The sequence below is a fragment of the Staurois parvus genome, unplaced genomic scaffold, assembly GCF_062004578.1.
Source record: "Staurois parvus isolate SC_StPar_1 unplaced genomic scaffold, SC_StPar_1.0 ptg000276l, whole genome shotgun sequence".
Lineage (NCBI taxonomy): Eukaryota > Metazoa > Chordata > Amphibia > Anura > Ranidae > Staurois > Staurois parvus.
In genome coordinates, this window is record NW_028318072.1 from 3,865,709 (window position 1) to 3,888,243 (window position 22,535).

General features: G+C 48.6%; 1 protein-coding gene across 2 annotated transcripts in view; it reads right to left on the bottom strand.

Moving 5' to 3' along the window:
* PROM2 (prominin 2) overlaps window positions 1-22,535 on the bottom strand; it is a 146,940-nt gene that overhangs the window by 16,302 nt on the left and 108,103 nt on the right. For both annotated transcript variants that reach the window (XM_089681729.1, XM_089681730.1), the window contains exon 22: window positions 19,235-19,332. In XM_089681729.1, coding sequence (XP_089537855.1) covers window positions 19,235-19,332 — 98 coding nt within the window. The remainder of the gene's footprint in view (window positions 1-19,234; window positions 19,333-22,535) is intronic.

Consider the following 22,535-nt stretch of genomic DNA (forward strand, 5'->3'; position numbering starts at 1 on the left):
CTGATCACTTCCCCAAAGTAGTACAATGTTACTATGTTAACATTGTACTACTTTGCGGAAGTGATCAGTATTTTTTTTTTTTTACTATGGTAACATTGTACTACTTTGGTCATAGTAAAATATGAAAAAAAAATCTTAAAAAAAATCTTAAAAAAAAATGTAATAAAAAATTACAAATAATAATAATAATAATAAAAAAAAATATATATATATATTTTTTTCATACTGTCACCAGTCAGTGTCCCTGTTCACCGCCATGAGAGTTATATGATGACGCTGTACTGCACTGTGACAGTATGTAAAAAAAAAATAATGAAAATAATTTTTTTAATTTTTTAATTTTCCGAAAAATTATGACAAAAAAAATACAAAAAACTCGCCATTCCTCTTATGAAGTACATCCGACTGTCTACTCTGCAAAAAGGGGTCATTTGGGGGATATCTGTACTGTTCTGACATTCTTTGACCTCAAGAACTTAGATTGGCTGTTAGTACTTCAGGATTGATCAATTTTCAGATATATCCCATAGTTTGTGAACTCTATAAGTTTTCTACAAACTAAATAATACATCCTAATTTGGGTTATTTTCACCAAAGACATGTAGCAGAATACATCTTGGCCTAAATTTATGAAGAACAATTATTTATTTGTAAACTTTTATAACAGAAACAAAGAAAAACGTGTTTTTTTTTCATTTTTGGTCTTTTTTTGTTAATTTAGCAAAAAATAAACACCCCAGCAGTGATTAAATACCACCAAAAGAAAGCTCTAGTTGTGTGAAGAAAATGATAACATTTTAGTTTGGGTACAATGTTGTATGATCGCGCAATTGTCATTCAAAGTGTGAGAGTGCTGAAACCTGAAAAATGGCCTGGGCAGGAAGGTGTAAAATTGCCCGGTATTGAAATGGTTAATGGTTAATTTCATTATAACTTTTTTTCGGATTCATTGACATTCGTTTCTATGTCTATTCGGAGATTCATATACTGTATGTGTAAAAACGCTGACCAAATTGACGGCGCTATATAAGTATATAAGTACCTGAAATAAATACATTGTTGTTAACATGGAGGTGAATCGCTGCTGTTCTGGGGTAGTATAAGCAACATCAACACAGGGGGTTGATTTACTAAAGGCAAATAGACTGTGCACTTTGAATGTGGCAAAGATCTGCTGATTTTGAAATACTGTATAATAATAATAATAATTTCCATCATCCAATTCTGTGCAAGCAAAAACACTGTTTTTTTATTTTCCTTGCATCTGATTGGGTATTCTTTACAAAGTCAAGCATCACCACATTCACTAAACAATGGGGAAAATTAGTTCAACTATACTTGCAAAGTGCACAGTCTTTTTACCTTTAGTAATCCACCCCAGGGAATTTATTCAAAATTTTATGCAATTATTCTACTACAAATCATGAGACAAGGCCTACGTACAGTGCATGGTCACACCCTCTTTGGAGACAGACCTTTGAATTCTCCATTATCTAGATCACGGGTGTCAAACTGGCGGCCCTCCAGCTGTTGCCAAACTACAAGTCCCATGAGGCATTGCAAGATTGACAGTTACAAGCACGACTCCCAAAGGCAGAGGCATGATGGGACTTGTAGTTTCAGAACAGCTGGAGGGTTTCTAGTTTGACACCCCTGACCTAGATGTACCCTTTCCTTATCGTTTGGGCTGAAATCTAGCTAGACTTATGTCTTGCTATTTGCTTATCTTTACATTGTTCTGTAGATATAAAAAGCTATAAGAAGCCTTCCGACCTGTTTTTGCAGTGTGTAACATGTTGACTAGAGATGAGCGAATCGAAGTAGGCGAAGTGGAATTCGAGTCGAATATTGGAAAATTTGGCGAATCGAAATTTTTCCTAAAATGGCGGCGGACATGTGCGGCGACGGAGCGGGGATGTCTGGGAAGGCGCGCAGACAAGGCGCGCTGACCCATAATGCATTTCTTAATGACATGTGATCGCATTAGCCAATCAGCAGCCAGGCAGCCAGCACTGTGTAATGGTCGAGCTATAAATAGCGGCCATTTTAGGATTCTTCATTTGCCTCCAGTCATTCAAGAGAGGCAGACCGCTCTGTATTAGGGACAGAGTTAGGGCCACAGAAACGTTACTTGGGGACAGAGAAACGTTACTTAGGGACAGAGAAGCATTACTCAGGGACACAGAATTGTTAATGAGGGCCACAGAATCGTTACTTAGGGCCAAAGAAACGCTAGTTAGGGCCACAGAATTGTTACTCAGGGACAGACAGAATTGTTACTGAGTGCCAGAGAATTGTTACTTAGGGCCACAGAAACGTTAGTTAGGGCCACAGAATTGTTACTGTTACTCAGGGACAGACACAGAATTGTTACTGAGGGCCACAGAACTGTTACTTAGGGCCACAGAAACGTTATTAGGGCCACAGAATTGTTACTCAGGGACAGACAGAATTGTTACTGAGTGCCAGAGAATTGTTACTTAGGGCCACAGAAACGTTAGTTAGGGCCACAGAATTGTTACTCAGGGACAGACACAGAATTGTTACTGAGGGCCACAGAACTGTTACTTAGGGCCACAGAAACGTTATTAGGGCCACAGAATTGTTACTCAGGGACAGACAGAATTGTTACTGAGTGCCAGAGAATTGTTACTTAGGGCCACAGAAACGTTAGTTAGGGCCACAGAATTGTTACTCAGGGACAGACAGAATTGTTACTGAGTGCCAGAGAATTGTTACTTAGGGCCACAGAAACGTTAGTTAGGGCCACAGAATTGTTACTCAGGGACAGACACAGAACTGTTACTGAGGGCCACAGAAACGTTAGTTAGGGCCACAGAATTGTTACTCAGGGACAGACACAGAATTGTTACTGAGGGCCACAGAACTGATACTTAGGGCCACAGAAACGTTAGTTAGGGCCACAGAATTGTTACTCAGGGACAGACACAGAATTGTTACTGAGGGCCACAGAATTGTTACTTAGGGCCACAGAATTGTTACTCAGGGACAGACAGAATTGTTACTGAGTGCCAGAGAATTGTTACTTAGGGCCACAGAAACGTTAGTTAGGGCCACAGAATTGTTACTCAGGGACAGACAGAATTGTTACTGAGTGCCAGAGAATTGTTACTTAGGGCCACAGAAACGTTAGTTAGGGCCACAGAATTGTTACTCAGGGACAGACACAGAATTGTTACTGAGGGCCACAGAATTGTTACTTAGGGCCACAGAAACGTTACTCAGGGACACAGAATTGTTACTGAGGGCCACAGAACTGTTACTTAGGGCCACAGAAACGTTATTAGGGCCACAGAATTGTTACTCAGGGACAGACAGAATTGTTACTGAGTGCCAGAGAATTGTTACTTAGGGCCACAGAAACGTTAGTTAGGGCCACAGAATTGTTACTCAGGGACAGACACAGAATTGTTACTGAGGGCCACAGAACTGTTACTTAGGGCCACAGAAACGTTAGTTAGGGCCACAGAATTGTTACTCAGGGACAGACACAGAATTGTTACTGAGGGCCACAGAATTGTTACTTAGGGCCACAGAATTGTTACTCAGGGACAGATAGAATTGTTACTGAGTGCCAGCGAATTGTTACTTAGGGCCACAGAAACGTTAGTTAGGGCCACAGAATTGTTACTCAGGGACAGACAGAATTGTTACTGAGTGCCAGAGAATTGTTACTTAGGGCCACAGAAACGTTAGTTAGGGCCACAGAATTGTTACTCAGGGACAGACACAGAATTGTTACTGAGGGCCACAGAATTGTTACTTAGGGCCACAGAAACGTTACTCAGGGACACAGAATTGTTACTGAGGGCCACAGAACTGTTACTTAGGGCCACAGAAACGTTAGTTAGGGCCACAGAATTGTTACTCAGGGACAGACACAGAATTGTTACTGAGGGCCACAGAATTGTTACTTAGGGCCACAGAAACGTTACTCAGGGACACAGAATTGTTACTGAGGGCCACAGAACCGTTACTTAGGGCCACAGAATTGTTACTCAGGGACAGACACAGAATTGTTACTCAGGGACACAGAATTGTTACTGAGGGCCACAGAACCGTTACTTAGGGCCACAGAAACGTTACTCAGGGACACAGAATTGTTACTGAGGGCCACATAACCGTTACTTAGGGCCACATAATTGTTACTCAGGGACAGACACAGAATTGTTACTGAGGGACACAGAATTGTTACTGAGGGCCACAACCATTACTTAGGGCCACAGAATTGTTACTCAGGGACACAGAATTGTTACTGAGGGCCACAGAACCGTTACTTAGGGCCACAGAATTGTTACTCAGGGACACAGAATTGTTACTGAGGGCCACCGAACCGTTACTTAGGGCCACAGAATTGTTACTCAGGGACAGACACAGAATTGTTACTGAGGGACACAGAATTGTTACTGAGGGTCACAGAAACGTTAATCAGGGACACAGAATTGTTACTGAGGGCCACAGAACCGTTACTTAGGGCCACATAAAAGTTAATCAGGGACACAGAATTGTTACTGAGGGCCACAGAACCGTTACTTAGGGCCACAGAATTGTTACTCAGGGACAGACACAGAATTGTTACTGAGGGACACAGAATTGTTACTGAGGGCCACAGAACCGTTACTTAGGGCCACAGAAACGTTAATCAGGGACACAGAATTGTTACTGAGGGCCACAGAACCGTTACTTAGGGCCACATAAACGTTAATCAGGGACACAGAATTGTTACTGAGGGCCACAGAACCGTTACTTAGGGCCACAGAATTGTTACTCACGGACAGACACAGAATTGTTTCTTGAGGGACACAGAATTGTTACTGAGGGCCACAGAACCGTTACTTAGGGCCACAGAAACGTTAATCAGGGACACAGAATTGTTACTGAGGGCCACAGAACCGTTACTTAGGGCCACGTAAACGTTAATCAGGGACAGACACATAATTGTTACTGAGGGACACAGAATTGTTACTGAGGGACACAGAATTGTTACTGAGGGCCACAGAACCGTTACTTAGGGCCACAGAATTGTTACTTAGGGACACAGAATTGTTACTGAGGGCCACAGAACCGTTACTTAGGGCCACAGAATTGTTACTTAGGGACACAGAATTGTTACTGAGGGCCACAGAACTGTTACTTAGGGCCACAGAATTGTTACTCGGACAGACACAGAATTGTTACTCAGGGACACAGAATTGTTACTGAGGGCCACAGAACCGTTACTTAGGGCCACAGAATTGTTACTCAGGGACACAGAATTGTTACTGAGGGCCACAGAACTGTTACTTAGGGCCACAGAATTGTTACTCAGGGACACAGAATTGTTACTGAGGGCCACAGAACTGTTACTTAGGGCCACAGAAAGGTTACTCAGGGACACAGAATTGTTACTGAGGGCCACAGAACTGTTACTTAGGGCCACAGAATTGTTACTCGGACAGACACAGAATTGTTACTCAGGGACACAGAATTGTTACTGAGGGCCACAGAACCGTTACTTAGGGCCACATAAACGTTAATCAGGGACACAGAATTGTTACTGAGGGCCACAGAACCGTTACTTAGGGCCACATAATTGTTACTCAGGGACAGACACAGAATTGTTACTGAGGGACACAGAATTGTTACTGAGGGCCACAGAACCGTTACTTAGGGCCACAGAATTGTTACTCAGGGACAGACACAGAATTGTTACTCAGGGACACAGAATTGTTACGCAGGGACACAGAATCGTTGAATTAAAGAGTATGTCAGACAACATGCAGAGGAGTGGCAGAGGAGGCAATGTTTTAGGAGCGAGCAGACGTGGCAGCAGAGGAAGGGGTCGAGGCAGCACTATTCGCAGCCAGAGGCCAGTGCTCCCGGTGTCATCCAGCGGTCGTGTCTCCACCGACAACCCTGCCTTCGTCGATTGGTTGGCTCGGTCGTCTTCCTCTTCCCAGGTCACCTCTGACACCTACAGCCAACGGTCGGTGGGTACGTCAGACACAACCAAGCCCACTGAAATCACGTGTCCTCTACCTGCCCCTGTCCTTTGGTGTTCCCTCACCAAGCGAAGTATCGCATGCTGTGGGCTCAGCCCCACTGTACAGTGAGGAAGAGCTAACAGAGGGCGGTCAGGAACGGGGGGAGACATCCGCCTTTTCAGCAGCCAGGCGAAGAAGTAGTGGCGAGGAGAGTGGCTCGGTAGCCGGTCTAGAGACAGGTCTGTCTCCTGACCCAGACGCAGCCGAGGGGGCTAGTAGTGAGGCGGAGACCCTACTTGATGATGAGGAGGTTGATCGCACTTGGCAGCCTCGTCGTCATCAGGCAATTTCTTCCGCATCATCAGGAGAAGAGGGTGGCAGCTTGGCAGCGAGCGAAACAGTCGGTGGGTTGCCCAGGAGACAGCAGCAGGGTCGCAGCAGTGTCAGTGGAGCCAAACGGCCACGGAGTAGAGCACCAGCTCCACTGCAGCCTACCACCACGGCCAGTAGTGGTGCCGGTGTGCACGGAGGAAGCAGCAGTCAGCCAGTGAGGAGTATCGGGGGCAAAGTTTCCTACTCGGCGGTGTGGCAATTTTTTGTCAAGCCGCCCGAGGAAGTAAACGTAGCCGTATGTCGACTATGTGGCCAGAAAGTCAAGCGTGGCCAGGGGGCCCATGTTGGGACTACAGCGTTGCGTCAGCATATGCAGCGTCGCCATTTGGTGGCCTGGGAAAACCGTGATAAAGATACGGCGGTTCTGCCCGCCCCAGCCCCCGCTCCATCACCCGCTCCGTTACTTGCTCCGTCACCTGACGTCAATCGCCCTCCATCAGCCAGTCAAGGCTCCAACACCTCTGCTGAGGGGAGTTGTCGCTCGTTGGCATCTTCCGCTCGTTCAGATGCTCCTTCTCCTGCTACTCCTCTTCACGGATTCCGTCAGCAGTCTTTCTTGGAATCCGTTTCCAAGAGACAACAGTTTGCGAGCACGCACCCAACGGTGCAAAAGCTGAACGTCCTCCTGTCCAAGTTGCTGGTGCTGCAGTCCCTCCCTTTCCAAGTGGTGGACTCAGCACCTTTCCGAGAAATGATGGCTTGTGCCGCGCCGCGGTGGAGAGTGCCAAGCCGTCATTTCTTCGCCAAAAAGGCAGTGCCAGCCCTGCATTCACATGTAGAAGAGATGGTGGGCCAGTCTTTGAGCATGTCGGTCTCTGCCAAAGTGCATGGCAGCGCCGACGTGTGGAGCTGTAACTACGGTCAGGGACAGTACATGTCATTTACGGCCCACTGGGTGAACGTGGTGCCGTCACAGCCGCACCAGCAACTTGGACAGGTCACGCCGCTTTTGCCTCCACGTTTGCACGTCCTTGGTCCGGCAAAGATGTCCGCCTCTACCACCTCTTCTTCCGCCGTGTCCTCAGCCGCCACCCCCGTGCCAAGTCCCATTACCCGACCGGCATATCACATGTGCAGGGCGCAACGGTGTCACGCTGTGCTGCACCTGGTATGCCTTGGCGAACGTAGTCACACAGGGGAGGAACTTCTCAGTGTAATGAACAGAGAAATCGACAGATGGCTGTCTCCGCGCAAACTCAAAATCGGAACCATGCTGACCGACAACGGAAAGAACATGGTGTCTGCTCTGCGTCAAGGAAGGTTGTGCCATGCGCCATGCATGGCTCACGTGTTCAATCTGGTTGTCAAGCGGTTCCTAAAATCCACCATCCCACTGCAAGACATCCTTAAAATGTCACGTAAACTTTGCATGCATTTCAGCCATTCCTACACCGCAAAGCACACCCTCCTTGAGCTGCAGCGGCAGAACGGAATTGCACAGCATCGCCTGATCTGCGACGTTGCAACAAGGTGGAATTCAACCCTACACATGTTAGACCGCCTTTACGAACAGCGAAAGGCCATCACCGATTTCCTGATGTTACAAGCGGATAAAGGTACTCCCCTGTGTAACTTTGATGTCAGCCATTGGCAGCTCATGCGTGACACCTGCCGCTTGCTCAGGCCCTTTGAGGAGGCCACGCTATTCGTGAGTCGGCAGGACTATGGGATGAATGACGTCATTCCTCTGTTGCACGTCCTGGAACAAATGCTGTTAACAATGGCTGGTCAGGGTGCGGTAGACGTGGCGCACAGATCTCAACGCCACATGACCCCTGTGGGGGCAGGACAGGAAGAAGAGGAGGAGGTAGAGGAGGACATTTGTGCTCAGGAATTATTGAGTGAAATGGGTGGTTTTTCCACTCAGCGGACAGGAGTGGAGGAGCAGGAGAATCTGGTAGAGGAGGAGGAGGAGGAGACAGAGGACCCAGACGCACCGTGGCAGTATGCTGAGGAGATGGAGGCAGGGAATCCCTCGCATTCCTTGGCACAAATGGCCCATAGCATGCTCGGTTGCTTGCGTAGCGACAGCCGAATAATAACCATCAGACAGAGGGATGAATTTTGGCTGTCCACCTTGTTGGACCCTCGCTACCGTTCAAAAATGGTGGCCTTTTTCACACCTGCTGAGAGGGAGGCCAAAATAACGTACTATAAAAACCACCTATGTAGTCAGTTGGTCTCTGCCTTTGTGCGCCAACGTCCATCCTCAGACACTGTGGGCCCTGTGCGCTCGCGTTCCGCTGCCATGGCAGCAGGGGAGGGGTGGGGTGGTAGGAGCAGTGGCAGCTCCACCAGCAGCGGCTGCCTCAGTCTGCAGTCGATGATGAGTAGCTTTCTTCACCAGCGCAGTGAGGAAACTACTAACCAGCCGCAGCAGCAGCAGCAGCAGCAGCAGCAGCAGCATCAGGTGGACCTGGAGCAGGACCTCAAACAACAGGCTTGGGCCTACTTGGACAGCACCCTGCCAACCGAGGTAGACAATCCCCTTGACTACTGGGCAACGAAACTTGACCTTTGGCCCCAACTAGCTGAATTTGCCCTTGAAAGGCTGTCATGCCCGGCCAGTAGCGTGGCATCGGAGCGCGTGTTTAGTGCGGCAGGAGGTATTGTAACTCCGCGGAGGACACGACTGTCCACCCAAAGTGTGGAGAGACTCACGTTTGTGAAAATGAATCAGGTGTGGATTAGTCTGGATTTCAAACCACCAGTTCCTGACACAACTGACTAAATCCGCCATGAATCATGCCTCAAACATGTGCCACTTTCAGGTCTCCTCACACACTGCTGGTGTGTTCCATTTTTTGTCATAGGGTGCTGGCAGATTACGGGCCTCCCATAGCTGCTGCCAGGCCCCTAATCTGCCATGGGCCCCTATACCGCCTCCTCATGCTGCTGCCAGGTCCACAGTCTCTTATGCCATGTGCCACTTTCAGGTCTCCTCACACTGCTGGTGTGTTCAATTTTTTGACATAGGGTGCTGGCAGATTACGGGCCTCCCATAGCTGCTGCCAGGCCCCTAATCTGCCATGGGCCCCTATATACCGCCTCCTCATGCTGCTGCCAGGTCCAGAGTCTCTCATGGGTCCCTGTACGGCCTCCCATTGCTGCTGTCTCCATCGCCACACTCTGCCATGTGCCACTTTCAGGTCTCCTCACACACTGCTGGTGTGTTCAATTTTTTGACATAGGGTGCTGGCAGATTACGGGCCTCCCATAGCTGCTGCCAGGCCCCTAATCTGCCATAGGCCCCTATATACCGCCTCCTCATGCTGCTGCCAAGTCCAGAGTCTGTCATGGGTCCCTGTACGGCCTCCCATTGCTGCTGTCTCCATCGCCACACTCTGCCATGTGCCACTTTCAGGTCTCCTCACACACTGCTGGTGTGTTCAATTTTTTGACATAGGGTGCTGGAAGATTACGGGCCTCCCATAGCTGCTGCCAGGCCCCTAATCTGCCATGGGCCCCTATATACCGCCTCCTCATGCTGCTGCCAAGTCCAGAGTCTGTCATGGGTCCCTGTACGGCCTCCCATTGCTGCTGTCTCCATCGCCACACTCTGCCATGTGCCACTTTCAGGTCTCCTCACACTGCTGGTGTGTTGAATTTTTTGACATAGGGTGCTGGCAGATTACGGGCCTCCTATAGCTGCTGCCAGGCCCCTAATCTGCCATAGGCCCCTATATACCGCCTCCTCATGCTGCTGCCAGGTCCAGAGTCTCTCATGGGTCCCTGTACGGCCTCCCATTGCTGCTGTCTCCATCTCCACACTCTGCCATGTGCCACTTTCAGGTCTCCTCACACACTGCTGGTGTGTTCAATTTTTTAACATAGGGTGCTGGCAGATTACGGGCCTCCCATAGCTGCTGCCAGGCCCCTAATCTGCCATGGGCCCCTATATACCGCCTCCTCATGCTGCTGCCAAGTCCAGAGTCTGTCATGGGTCCCTGTACGGCCTCCCATTGCTGCTGTCTCCATCGCCACACTCTGCCATGTGCCACTTTCAGGTCTCCTCACACACTGCTGGTGTGTTCAATTTTTTGACATAGGGTGCTGGCAGATTACGGGCCTCCCATAGCTGCTGCCAGGCCCCTAATCTGCCATGGGCCCCTATATACCGCCTCCTCATGCTGCTGCCAAGTCCAGAGTCTGTCATGGGTCCCTGTACGGCCTCCCATTGCTGCTGTCTCCATCGCCACACTCTGCCATGTGCCACTTTCAGGTCTCCTCACACTGCTGGTGTGTTGAATTTTTTGACATAGGGTGCTGGCAGATTTCGGGCCTCCTATAGCTGCTGCCAGGCCCCTAATCTGCCATAGGCCCCTATATACCGCCTCCTCATGCTGCTGCCAGGTCCAGAGTCTCTCATGGGTCCCTGTACGGCCTCCCATTGCTGCTGTCTCCATCGCCACACTCTGCCATGTGCCACTTTCAGGTCTCCTCACACACTGCTGGTGTGTTGAATTTTTTGACATAGGGTGCTGGCAGATTACGGGCCTCCCATAGCTGCTGCCAGGCCCCTAATCTGCCATGGGCCCCTATATACCGCCTCCTCATGCTGCTGCCAAGTCCAGAGTCTGTCATGGGTCCCTGTAGGGCCTCCCATTGCTGCTGTCTCCATCGCCACACTCTGCCATGTGCCACTTTCAGGTCTCCTCACACTGCTGGTGTGTTGAATTTTTTGACATAGGGTGCTGGCAGATTACGGGCCTCCTATAGCTGCTGCCAGGCCCCTAATCTGCCATAGGCCCCTATATACCACCTCCTCATGCTGCTGCCAGGTCCAGAGTCTCTCATGGGTCCCTGTACGGCCTCCCATTGCTGCTGTCTCCATCGCCACACTCTGCCATGTGCCACTTTCAGGTTTCCTCACACACTGCTGGTGTGTTCAATTTTTTGACATAGGGTGCTGGCAGATTACGGGCCTCCTATAGCTGCTGCCAGGCCCCTAATCTGCCATAGGCCCCTATATACCGCCTCCTCATGCTGCTGCCAGGTCCAGAGTCTCTCATGGGTCCCTGTACGGCCTCCCATTGCTGCTGTCTCCATCGCCACACTCTGCCATGTGCCACTTTCAGGTCTCCTCACACACTGCTGGTGTGTTGAATTTTTTGACATAGGGTGCTGGCAGATTACGGGCCTCCCATAGCTGCTGCCAGGCCCCTAATCTGCCATGGGCCCCTATATACCGCCTCCTCATGCTGCTGCCAAGTCCAGAGTCTGTCATGGGTCCCTGTACGGCCTCCCATTGCTGCTGTCTCCATCGCCACACTCTGCCATGTGCCACTTTCAGGTCTCCTCACACTGCTGGTGTGTTGAATTTTTTGACATAGGGTGCTGGCAGATTACGGGCCTCCTATAGCTGCTGCCAGGCCCCTAATCTGCCATAGGCCCCTATATACCGCCTCCTCATGCTGCTGCCAGGTCCAGAGTCTCTCATGGGTCCCTGTACGGCCTCCCATTGCTGCTGTCTCCATCGCCACACTCTGCCATGTGCCACTTTCAGGTCTCCTCACACACTGCTGGTGTGTTCAATTTTTTGACATAGGGTGCTGGCAGATTACGGGCCTCCCATAGCTGCTGCCAGGCCCCTAATCTGCCATGGGCCCCTATATACCGCCTTCTCATGCTGCTGCCAAGTCCAGAGTCTGTCATGGGTCCCTGTACGGCCTCCCATTGCTGCTGTCTCCATTGCCACACTCTGCCATGTGCCACTTTCAGGTCTCCTCACACACTGCTGGTGTGTTCAATTTTTTGACATAGGGTGCTGGCAGATTACGGGCCTCCCATATCTGCTGCCAGGCCCCTAATCTGCCATGGGCCCCTATATACCGCCTCCTCATGCTGCTGCCAAGTCCAGAGTCTGTCATGGGTCCCTGTACGGCCTCCCATTGCTGCTGTCTCCATCGCCACACTCTTCCATGTGCCACTTTCAGGTCTCCTCACACTGCTGGTGTGTTGAACTTTTTGACATAGGGTGCTGGCAGATTACGGGCCTCCTATAGCTGCTGCCAGGCCCCTAATCTGCCATAGGCCCCTATATACCGCCTTCTCATGCTGCTGCCAAGTCCAGAGTCTGTCATGGGTCCCTGTACGGCCTCCCATTGCTGCTGTCTCCATCGCCACACTCTGCCATGTGCCACTTTCAGGTCTCCTCACACACTGCTGGTGTGTTGAATTTTTTGACATAGGGTGCTGGCAGATTACGGGCCTCCTATAGCTGCTGCCAGGCCCCTAATCTGCCATAGGCCCCTATATACCGCCTCCTCATGCTGCTGCCAAGTCCAGAGTCTGTCATGGGTCCCTGTACGGCATCCCATTGCTGCTGTCTCCATCGCCACACTCTGCCATGTGCCACTTTCAGGTCTCCTCACACTGCTGGTGTGTTGAATTTTTTGACATAGGGTGCTGGCAGATTACGGGCCTCCTATAGCTGCTGCCAGGCCCCTAATCTACCATGGGCCCCTATATACCACCTCCTCATGCTGCTGCCAAGTCCAGAGTCTGTCATGGGTCCCTGTACGGCCTCCCATTGCTGCTGTCTCCATCGCCACACTCTGCCATGTGCCACTTTCAGGTCTCCTCACACACTGCTGGTGTGTTGAATTTTTTGACATAGGGTGCTGGCAGATTACGGGCCTCCTATAGCTGCTGCCAGGCCCCTAATCTGCCATGGGCCCCTATATACCGCCTCCTCATGCTGCTGCCAGGTCCAGAGTCTGTCATGGGTCCCTGTACGGCCTCCCATTGCTGCTGTCTCCATCGCCACACTCTGCCATGTGCCACTTTCAGGTCTCCTCACACTGCTGGTGTGTTGAATTTTTTGACATAGGGTGCTGGCAGATTACGGGCCTCCTATAGCTGCTGCCAGGCCCCTAATCTGCCATAGGCCCCTATATACCGCCTCCTCATGCTGCTGCCAAGTCCAGAGTCTGTCATGGGTCCCTGTACGGCCTCCCATTGCTGCTGTCTCCATCGCCACACACTGCCATGTGCCACTTTCAGGTCTCCTCACACACTGCTGGTGTGTTGAATTTTTTGACATAGGGTGCTGGCAGATTACGGGCCTCCTATAGCTGCTGCCAGGCCCCTAATCTGCCATAGGCCTCTATATACCGCCTCCTCATGCTGCTGCCAAGTCCAGAGTCTGTCATGGGTCCCTGTACGGCCTCCCATTGCTGCTGTCTCCATCGCCACACTCTGCCATGTGCCACTTTCAGGTCTCCTCACACTGCTGGTGTGTTGAATTTTTTGACATAGGGTGCTGGCAGATTACGGGCCTCCTATAGCTGCTGCCAGGCCCCTAATCTGCCATAGGTCCCTATATACCGCCTCCTCATGCTGCTGCCAAGTCCAGAGTCTGTCATGGGTCCCTGTACGGCCTCCCATTGCTGCTGTCTCCATCGCCACACTCTGCCATGTGCCACTTTCAGGTCTCTTCACACACTGCTGGTGTGTTGAATTTTTTGACATAGGGTGCTGGCAGATTACGGGCCTTCTATAGCTGCTGCCAGGCCCCTAATCTGCCATAGGCCCCTATATACCGCCTCCTCATGCTGCTGCCAGGTCCAGAGTCTCTCATGGGTCCCTGTACGGCCTCCCATTGCTGCTGTCTCCATCGCCACACTCTGCCATGTGCCACTTTCAGGTCTCCTCACACACTGCTGGTGTGTTCAATTTTTTGACATAGGGTGCTGGCAGATTACGGGCCTCCCATAGCTGCTGCCAGGCCCCTAATCTGCCATGGGCCGCTATACCGACTCCTCATGCTGTGACGTTGCAACAAGGTGGAATTCAACCCTACATATGTTAGACCGCCTTTACGAACAGCAAAAGGCCATCACAGATTTCCTGATGTTAAAAGCGGATAAAGGTACTCCCTGTGTAACTTAGATGTCAGCCATTGGCAGCTCATGCGTGACACCTGCGCTTGCTCAGGCCCTTTGAGGAGGCCACGCTATTCGTGAGTCGGCAGGACTATGGGATGAACGACGTCATTCCTCTGTTGCACGTCCTGGAACAAATGCTGTTAACAATGGCTGGTCAGGGTGCGGTAGACGTGGCGCACAGATCTCAACGCCACATGACCCCTGTGGGGGCAGGACAGGAAGAAGAGGAGGAGGTAGAGGAGGACATTGGTGCTCAGGAATTATTGAGTGAAATGGGTGGTTTTTCCACTCAGCGGACAGGAGTGGAGGAGCAGGAGCATCTGGTAGAGGAGGAGGAAGAGGAGACAGAGGACCTAGACGCACCGTGGCAGTATGCTGTGGAGATGGAGGCAGGGAGTCCCTCGCATTCCTTGGCACAAATGGCCCATAGCATGCTCGCTTGCTTGCGTAGCGACAGCCGAATAATAACCATCAGACAGAGGGATGACTTTTGGCTGTCCACCTTGTTGGACCCTCGCTACCGTTCAAAAATGGTGGCCTTTTTCACACCTGCTGAGAGGGAGGCCAAAATAACGTACTATAAAAACCACCTATGTAGTCAGCTGGTCTCTGCCTGTCTGCGCCAACGTCCATCCTCAGACACTGTGGGCCCTGTGCGCTCACGTTCCGCTGCCATGGCAGCAGGGGAGGGGTGGGGTGGTAGGAGCAGTGGCAGCTCCACCAGCAGCGGCTGCCTCAGTCTGCAGTCGATGATGAGTAGCTTTCTTCACCAGCGCAGTGAGGAAACTACTAACCAGCCGCAGCAGCAGCAGCAGCAGCATCAGGTGGACCTGGAGCAGGACCTCAAACAACAGGCTTAGGCCTACTTGGTCAGCACCCTGCCAACCGAGGTAGACAATCCCCTTGACTACTGGGCAACGAAACTTGACCTTTGGCCCCAACTAGCTGAATTTGCCCTTGAAAGGCTGTCATGCCCGGCCTGTAGCGTGGCATCGTAGCGCGTGTTTAGTGCGGCAGGAGGTATTGCAACTCCGCGGAGGACACGACTGTCCACCCAAAGTGTGGAGAGACTCACGTTTGTGAAAATGAATCAGGCGTGGATTAGTCTGGATTTCAAACCACCAGTTCCTGACACAACTGACTAAATCCGCCATGAATCATGCCCCAAACATGTGCCACTTTCAGGTCTCCTCACACTGCTGGTGTGTTCCATTTTTTGTCATAGGGTGTTGGCAGATTACGGGCCTCCCATAGCTGCTGCCAGGCCCCTAATCTGCCATGGGCCCCTATACCGCCTCCTCATGCTGCTGCCAAGTCCAGAGTCTCTCATGGGTCCCTGTACGGCCTCCCATTGCTGCTGTCTCCATCGCCACACTCTGCCATGTGCCACTTTCAGGTCTCCTCACACTGCTGGTGTGTTCCATTTTTTGTCATAGGGTGCAAGCAGATTACGGGCCTCCCATAGCTGCTTCCAGGCCCCTAATCTGCCATGGGCCCCTATACCGCCTCCTCATGCTGCTGCCAGGTCCAGAGTCTCTCATGGGTCCCTGTACGGCCTCCCATTGCTGCTGTCTCCATCGCCACACTCTGCCATGTGCCACTTTCAGGTCTCCTCACACTGCTGGTGGGTTCCATTTTTTGTCATAGGGTGCTGGCAGATTACGGGCCTCCCATAGCTGCTGCCAGGCCCCTAATCTGCCATGGGCCCCCGTACCGACTCCTCATGCTGCTGCCAGGCCCGTAATCTGTCATGGGCCCCTGTTGTCGCTTGTTGGCATATTCCGCTCGTTCAGATGCTCCTTCTCCTGCTACTCCTCTTCACGGATTCCGTCAGCAGTCTTTCTTGGAATCCGTTTCCAAGAGACAACAGTTTGCGAGCACGCACCCGACGGTGCAGAAGCTGAACGTCCTCCTGTCCAAGTTGCTGCTGCCAGGCTCGTAATCTGTCATGCGCCCCTGTACCGCCTCCTCATGCTGCTGCCAGGTCCAGAGTGTGTCATGGGCCCCCGTACCGACTCCTCATGCTGCTGCCAGGCCCGTAATCTGTCATGGGCCCCTGTACCGCCTCCCCATGCTGCTGCCAGGTCCAGAGTGTGTCATGGGTCCCTGTACGGCCTCCCATTGCTGCTGCCAGGCCCGTAATCTGCCATGGGCCCCCGTACCGACTCCTCATGCTGCTGCCAGGCCCGTAATCTGTCATGGGCCCCTGTACCGCCTCCTCATGCTGCTGCCAGGTCCAGAGTGTGTCATGGGTCCCTGTACGGCCTCCCATTGCTGCTGTCTCTATCGCCACACTCTGCCATGTGCCACTTTCAGGTCTCCTCACACTGCTGGTGGTTTCCATTTTTGTCATAGGGTGCTGTATTGCCTCCCATTGCTGCTGCCTCCACCGCCACACTGTGGCTCCACACTCTGGTTTTGGCCCCGTGACTGCCCAAATGAGTGAAGTGTGCGGTGATTCTAAGATTGACGGCACTCATCTGCATGTCATACTGACTGACAGTATTATTTCTCTTCCCCAGCAGACTCCAAGGGCATTTAAATTAAAGGTACAGTGTTCTGCACTAATATTAAGTCTCTCTGAAGCCTAGAAACACCCTTTTTTAAGTTAAATTCACAGCGAATATATTCGACTCGAATCGAAATTTTTCCACGAATTCGCCGAATCAGTCGAATCGAATTTTTGAATACTTTGCTCATCTCTAGTTATATTATAAGCACACACATCTCTCTCAGTGACTCCACCCCTTATGACGTCATCGGCCAGGACATGATGGGTACATTATGTCATAACGGGTGGGGTCAGCCAGTGACATCACTATGTGGCCCCTCCCTTGTATATTTAGCACAGCTGTCATTTGGCAGGAGCCAAACGTTGGGTGCAGATTGGATATTTTTTTTTAAGCAGGTTGGCTGCCAGTATTCATTGTGATTGATGGATGCTGGATTTACTTTGGGGACATGTATTTTTGGGGGGCTTTTATAATAAAGGACTTGTCAAAAACTGTCTCTGTTTTTATTTACTTTGCCCATACTTTTGGTGAATGAGTAGGGGTCAGGATCTGGTGGCCTCATTAAAGGGGCTTCCAAATTCTGATAGGTCACCCCTCACACTCCCACAACCACCAGAACTCTGGCCTGGTGGTTGTCCTCATCAACATGACTCATCAATAGAGTCTCCCCCCCAAAGCAACCCCCATGTTGAGACCATGTGGTCTGGTATGGCTCGGGGGGGGGGGGCGCTCTCTTGTCCCTCACTTTCCTGGCCTGCAAGATAAGGTGTTAAGGGTCTGCTTTGGATTTTTGGGGGGGTCACAATGCCATCTTTTTTTTTTTTTTTTTTTACATTTTGGCGTGGGTTCCTTCTCAAACCCCCAAACTTTTTTTTTTAAATGTTTAGTGCTAGTTCTTTTTTTGTTTACATTCTGCTGTCAGTGGGGAATCCTGCTGACAGTATATGAGTCATGGTTGTTATGGACGAGGTGGTTGCTGGCTCCGTAGCAACCAGCTATGCAATTGGACGATGTTAAAATACTGCTAGTTTTCATTACTAAAATACTACATCACTTCAATAAATAGTACATGCAGTATTTTAATTGCATTTTTTAGTAAATTGGCAAAAAAATTCTTCAAAATTGCTATGAGCGATTTTTACCGCTGATCCTAAAGCGGTAGATACCATTTTGTGAATGGAGCCCATTATCACATATGATATACATGATAGGAATAAGATCTTTAAAAAGAATTGAAAAAAGTTTGTATAGAGCTACTCCTTTCGTCATACTTGTGTTTACCTGATGCAGTGAAGAGTTACACACAACTGATTATGAATTTGTCTGCATTTGATTGTTGATTGAATTTGTAAACCGCATATTTGCTGAAGTTTTTTTTAATGAATCAACAGAGGTTCTAAGCCAATTTGTGAATATTGACTTATTCTTTATTGAAGGTGGACAGCTATCAGGGCTGGATTTCATCCACTGAATCTTGTAGTCACACAACCATTAGAGGATTCATCACTTCTTCCTTGTGCTTGGATAACCTCTTTTATTAGAACATCTTCTTGTTCAGCTTGTCTTTACAAATACTGTGATTATGTATTAAGCTAATATAAGATGATTGTATGTCTGCCTCTGATTGGAACAAAATGAGTGGTCAATAACAGGACAAGGGATAGCCTACTCATTGGAGTAAGAGCAAAATAACCTGTTCAGTTTTAGCTCCAGAGCTTAGTGAATGTGGTGAAATTTCATATTGCACAGAATGCCCCACCTTTCCCTGACACGTAAACAGCTATTTTTCTTTAGTAAATTAATCCCATTGTCTGGAAACGAGGGCCTGTTAAGAACCTTCAGTATAAAATCTTGAAGAAAAGGCTGTACATGGATAGAAACAGTAAGGCAGGCCATACATTATCATTTTTTTCCATTCAACCAGTAGGTTGAACGAAATAAATTGATCAGATTCTTCCACATATTTGATGTATATGGGGGATTCCTCCTGCTGTGCTATTGTATTCTGCCAGTAGGGAGCCTTCCCCCCAGCAGAATACAGTGATCAATGTTGCTGGCTATAGCCAGTGGCATTGATCAGGCAAAAAAAAAATACGGCAGGCTGGTTGTACAGAAGTCAATTGAGAGATCGACTTCTGTACATCCATCCTACCTATAGATGGATCAAAATTCACTGGCCCCTGCTAAATTTCAATCCATCTGTAGAGTGATGCTGGTAGTTGAGAAGATCAGTTGGGAGTAATTGTTCCTTATATTTGTGTTATGGGGGAGAGCTGTGTCCATTCATTCCATTGCTCAGATGATGGAACTCAAGGAAACCATGTGTTGCTTCTAATGAAAGATATATGTAATGGTGACTTAATGGAAAATCCAAAGTGGATGTCATCGGAAGACCGTTTATTGTGGCCAATTATTCATAGCCTGAGTTAACAAGCTGGTCGTGCAGTGTACTCACCGAGATTTGGGTGCAATATGCTGTGCTGACTTGATGCTTAGGAAGATGGTAGGGATAAGGAGGATAGTGCACCAACCAAGGCAGAACCAAAAGCCATTCTAGAACAAACACGAGAACGTTTTAGGACATCCATACTATGAAGTAATATCAAGTATACCTGTTAGGAGAGCAATTTGTAAAGTAATTTGAGCAACAAATCTGGAGCAAGCATACAGTAAGTGAAGTCAATACTCTTGATTTTCACAATTGTTCTGGGCCAATGACTCAAATCCTTAAGGCCACCCAGTACTATCCAAATGGTGGATAAACTTTACCGGTTGTCCCAATGACTGCTCATAGTTACCAGCCCTTCACTACTCCCTCTACCTTCCTACTTCTATTCAGTCACCAATATTGGAGAAAATTAATTCTGTATTGACTTGCTGGGGACTCTCCTCCACACCCCCATGTGAAAGTGCTAGGTGCTTGAGCAGCCAATCACTACAAACCAGCATTGTCATGTGAGAGGAAGGGATATGAATCACATGCTCCCCATGTGCTCCTTACATTCAGCAGCTGAAAATTGTGTTAGGGATCACTGTGGCCACAAGGTCCAGTATGTTGACTGTTAGAAGTCAGCAAGAAGTGTCCCATATGTTTCTTATACATACAGTCATGGCCGAAATTGTTGGCACCCTTGATATTTTTCCTGAAAATCAAGTATTTCACACAAAAAAGGTATTGCATTAACACATGTTTTGCTATACACATGTTTATTCCCTTTGTATGTATTGGAACAAATATAAAACAGAGGCAGAAAAGCAAATATGACATAATGTCACACAAAACCCCAAAAATGGGCTGGACAAAAGTATTGGCACCCTTAACTTAATATTTGGTTGCACACCCTTTGGAAAACATAACTGAAATCAGTCGCTTCCTATAACCATCAATAAGCTTCTGACACCTCTCACCCGGAATTTTGGACCACTCTTCCTTTGCAAACAGCTCCAGGTCTCTCTTATTGGAAGGACACCTTTTCCCAACAGCAATTTTAAGATCTCTCCACAGGTGTTCAATGGGATTTAGATCTGGGCTCATTGCTGGCCACTTCAGAACTCTCCAGTGCTTCTTTGCCATCCATTTCTGAGTGCTTTTTGACGTATGTTTGGGGTCATTGTCCTGCTGGAAGACCCAGGATCTTGGACGCAAACCCAGCTTTCTGACACTGGGCCCTACAGTGCGACCCAAAATCCTTTGGTAATCCTCAGATTTCATGATGCCTTGCACACAGTCAAGGCACCCAGTGCCAGAGGCAGCAAAACAACCCCAAAACATCATTGAACCTCCACCATATTTTACCGTAGGTACTGTGTTTTGTTCTTTGTAGGCCTCATTCCGTTTTCGGTAAACAGTAGAATGATGTGCTTTACCGAAAAGCTCTATCTTGGTCTCATCTGTCCACAAGACGTTTTCCCAGAAGGCTTTTGGCTTACTCAAGTACATTTTGGCAAACTGTAGTCTTGCTTTTTTATGTCTCTGTGTCAGCAGTGGGGTCCTCCTGGGTCTCCTGCCATAGCGTTTCATTTCATTTAAATGTCGACGGATAGTTCGCGCTGACACTGATGCTCCCTGAGCCTGCAGGACAGCTTGAATGTCTTTGGAACATGTTTGGGGCTGCTTATCCACCATCCGGACTATTCTGCGTTGCAATCTTTCATCAATTTTCCTCATCCGTCCACGACCAGGGAGATTAGCTACAGTGCCATGGGTTGCAAACTTCTTGATAATGTTGCGCACTGTGGACAAAGGCAAATCTAGTTCTCTGGAGATGGACTTGTAACCTTGAGATTGTTGATATTTTGCCACAATTTTGGTTCTCAGGTCCTCAGACAGTTCTCGTCTCCTCTTTCTGTTGTCCATGCTTAGTGTGGCACAGACAGACACACAATGCAAAGGTTAAGTGAACGTCTCTCCTTTTTATCTGCTTTCAGGTGTGATTTCTATATTGCCCACACCTGTTACTTGCCCCAGGTGAGTTTACAGGAGCATCACATGCTTGTAACATTCTTATTTATCCGCAGTTGTGAAAGGGTGCCAATACTTTTGTCCAGCCCATTTTTGGAGGTTTGTGTGACATTATGTCGAATTTGCTTTCTTTCCTCCCTTTTTTTGTTTTGTCCCAATACACACAAAGGGAATAAACATGTGTATAGCAAAACATGTGTTAATGCAATACGTTTCGTGAGAAATACATGATTTCCTGGAGAAATATCAAGGGTGCCAACAATTTCGGCCATGACTGTATGGGGAATGTTAGAAGTGAAATGTTACTCTTGGTGTTTATTTTCCTTTTCTCAGCCATTTCTCGCCAAATCTTGTGCAGAACCTTAGCAAATGCCTGTCCTTTCTTCCTTTAACTATGATTCCCTGGGGCTGATTTATAAAACAGAACGAAAACTGCATGTGTTGCTCAATTCAGCCAGTCAGATTTTGTCTAGTGCAAGTTAGAAATGACTAGTCTTCATCCACTTATGACTGTTTTAATTTAGTTCATACAAATCTATAAGCATTCTCCTTTTTTCCCACTCTGTTTCATACCTAGCCCTTTCTTTCTGCTACTAGAGTAGGTCATGTACAACACACATTCCCATCTGCATTGCCCATATATTCACCCAGTCACTTTCCTCAATATATGCAGTTTCCATTATTAAGTGGACAACGGTATATTCATAGACATGGATCGTTTTTAAAATGCTACTGTTTTCTAATGACAAATTGACATTTATGATTAATTAACCATTGATTACAATCGGTCTTTTCAATGCTTCATCATGCCCACATTCATCACATGCTGACTGCAATGGAAGTGAAGATTTAGTGTAAAATTATATTTTACATATGCTGGCATTTATTACCTGTACCACTAAATGATACTGGCTATGAAAAGCAGTGGTAAATGTGGTTGAATCTAGGCATTGGAATGTGCCAAATATTACCCATTTTTTAAAAATTAATGTGATAGTAAAGTTTCTTTTAAAAAAAAAGAAAAAAAAAGGTTTACTTACCTACTCTGTGCAATGGTTGCAGGAAAGAAAATCACTCGGCCCCCCCATCAACACAGTCAATGTTGATGTGGGAAATCCCTCTTGCTGAGCCTTTGTGTTATCCTGGTTCTGGGGTGGGGGAAGCTTTCCCCACCACGAGAACATAGTGATTACTGCTTGTGTCTATAATAGCTGCTAGAAATAATTGCATGTAAAATCCAACAGGCTGGTTGTAACCAAGTGGATCGATCAATCACCTTGGGTACGTTCAGCCT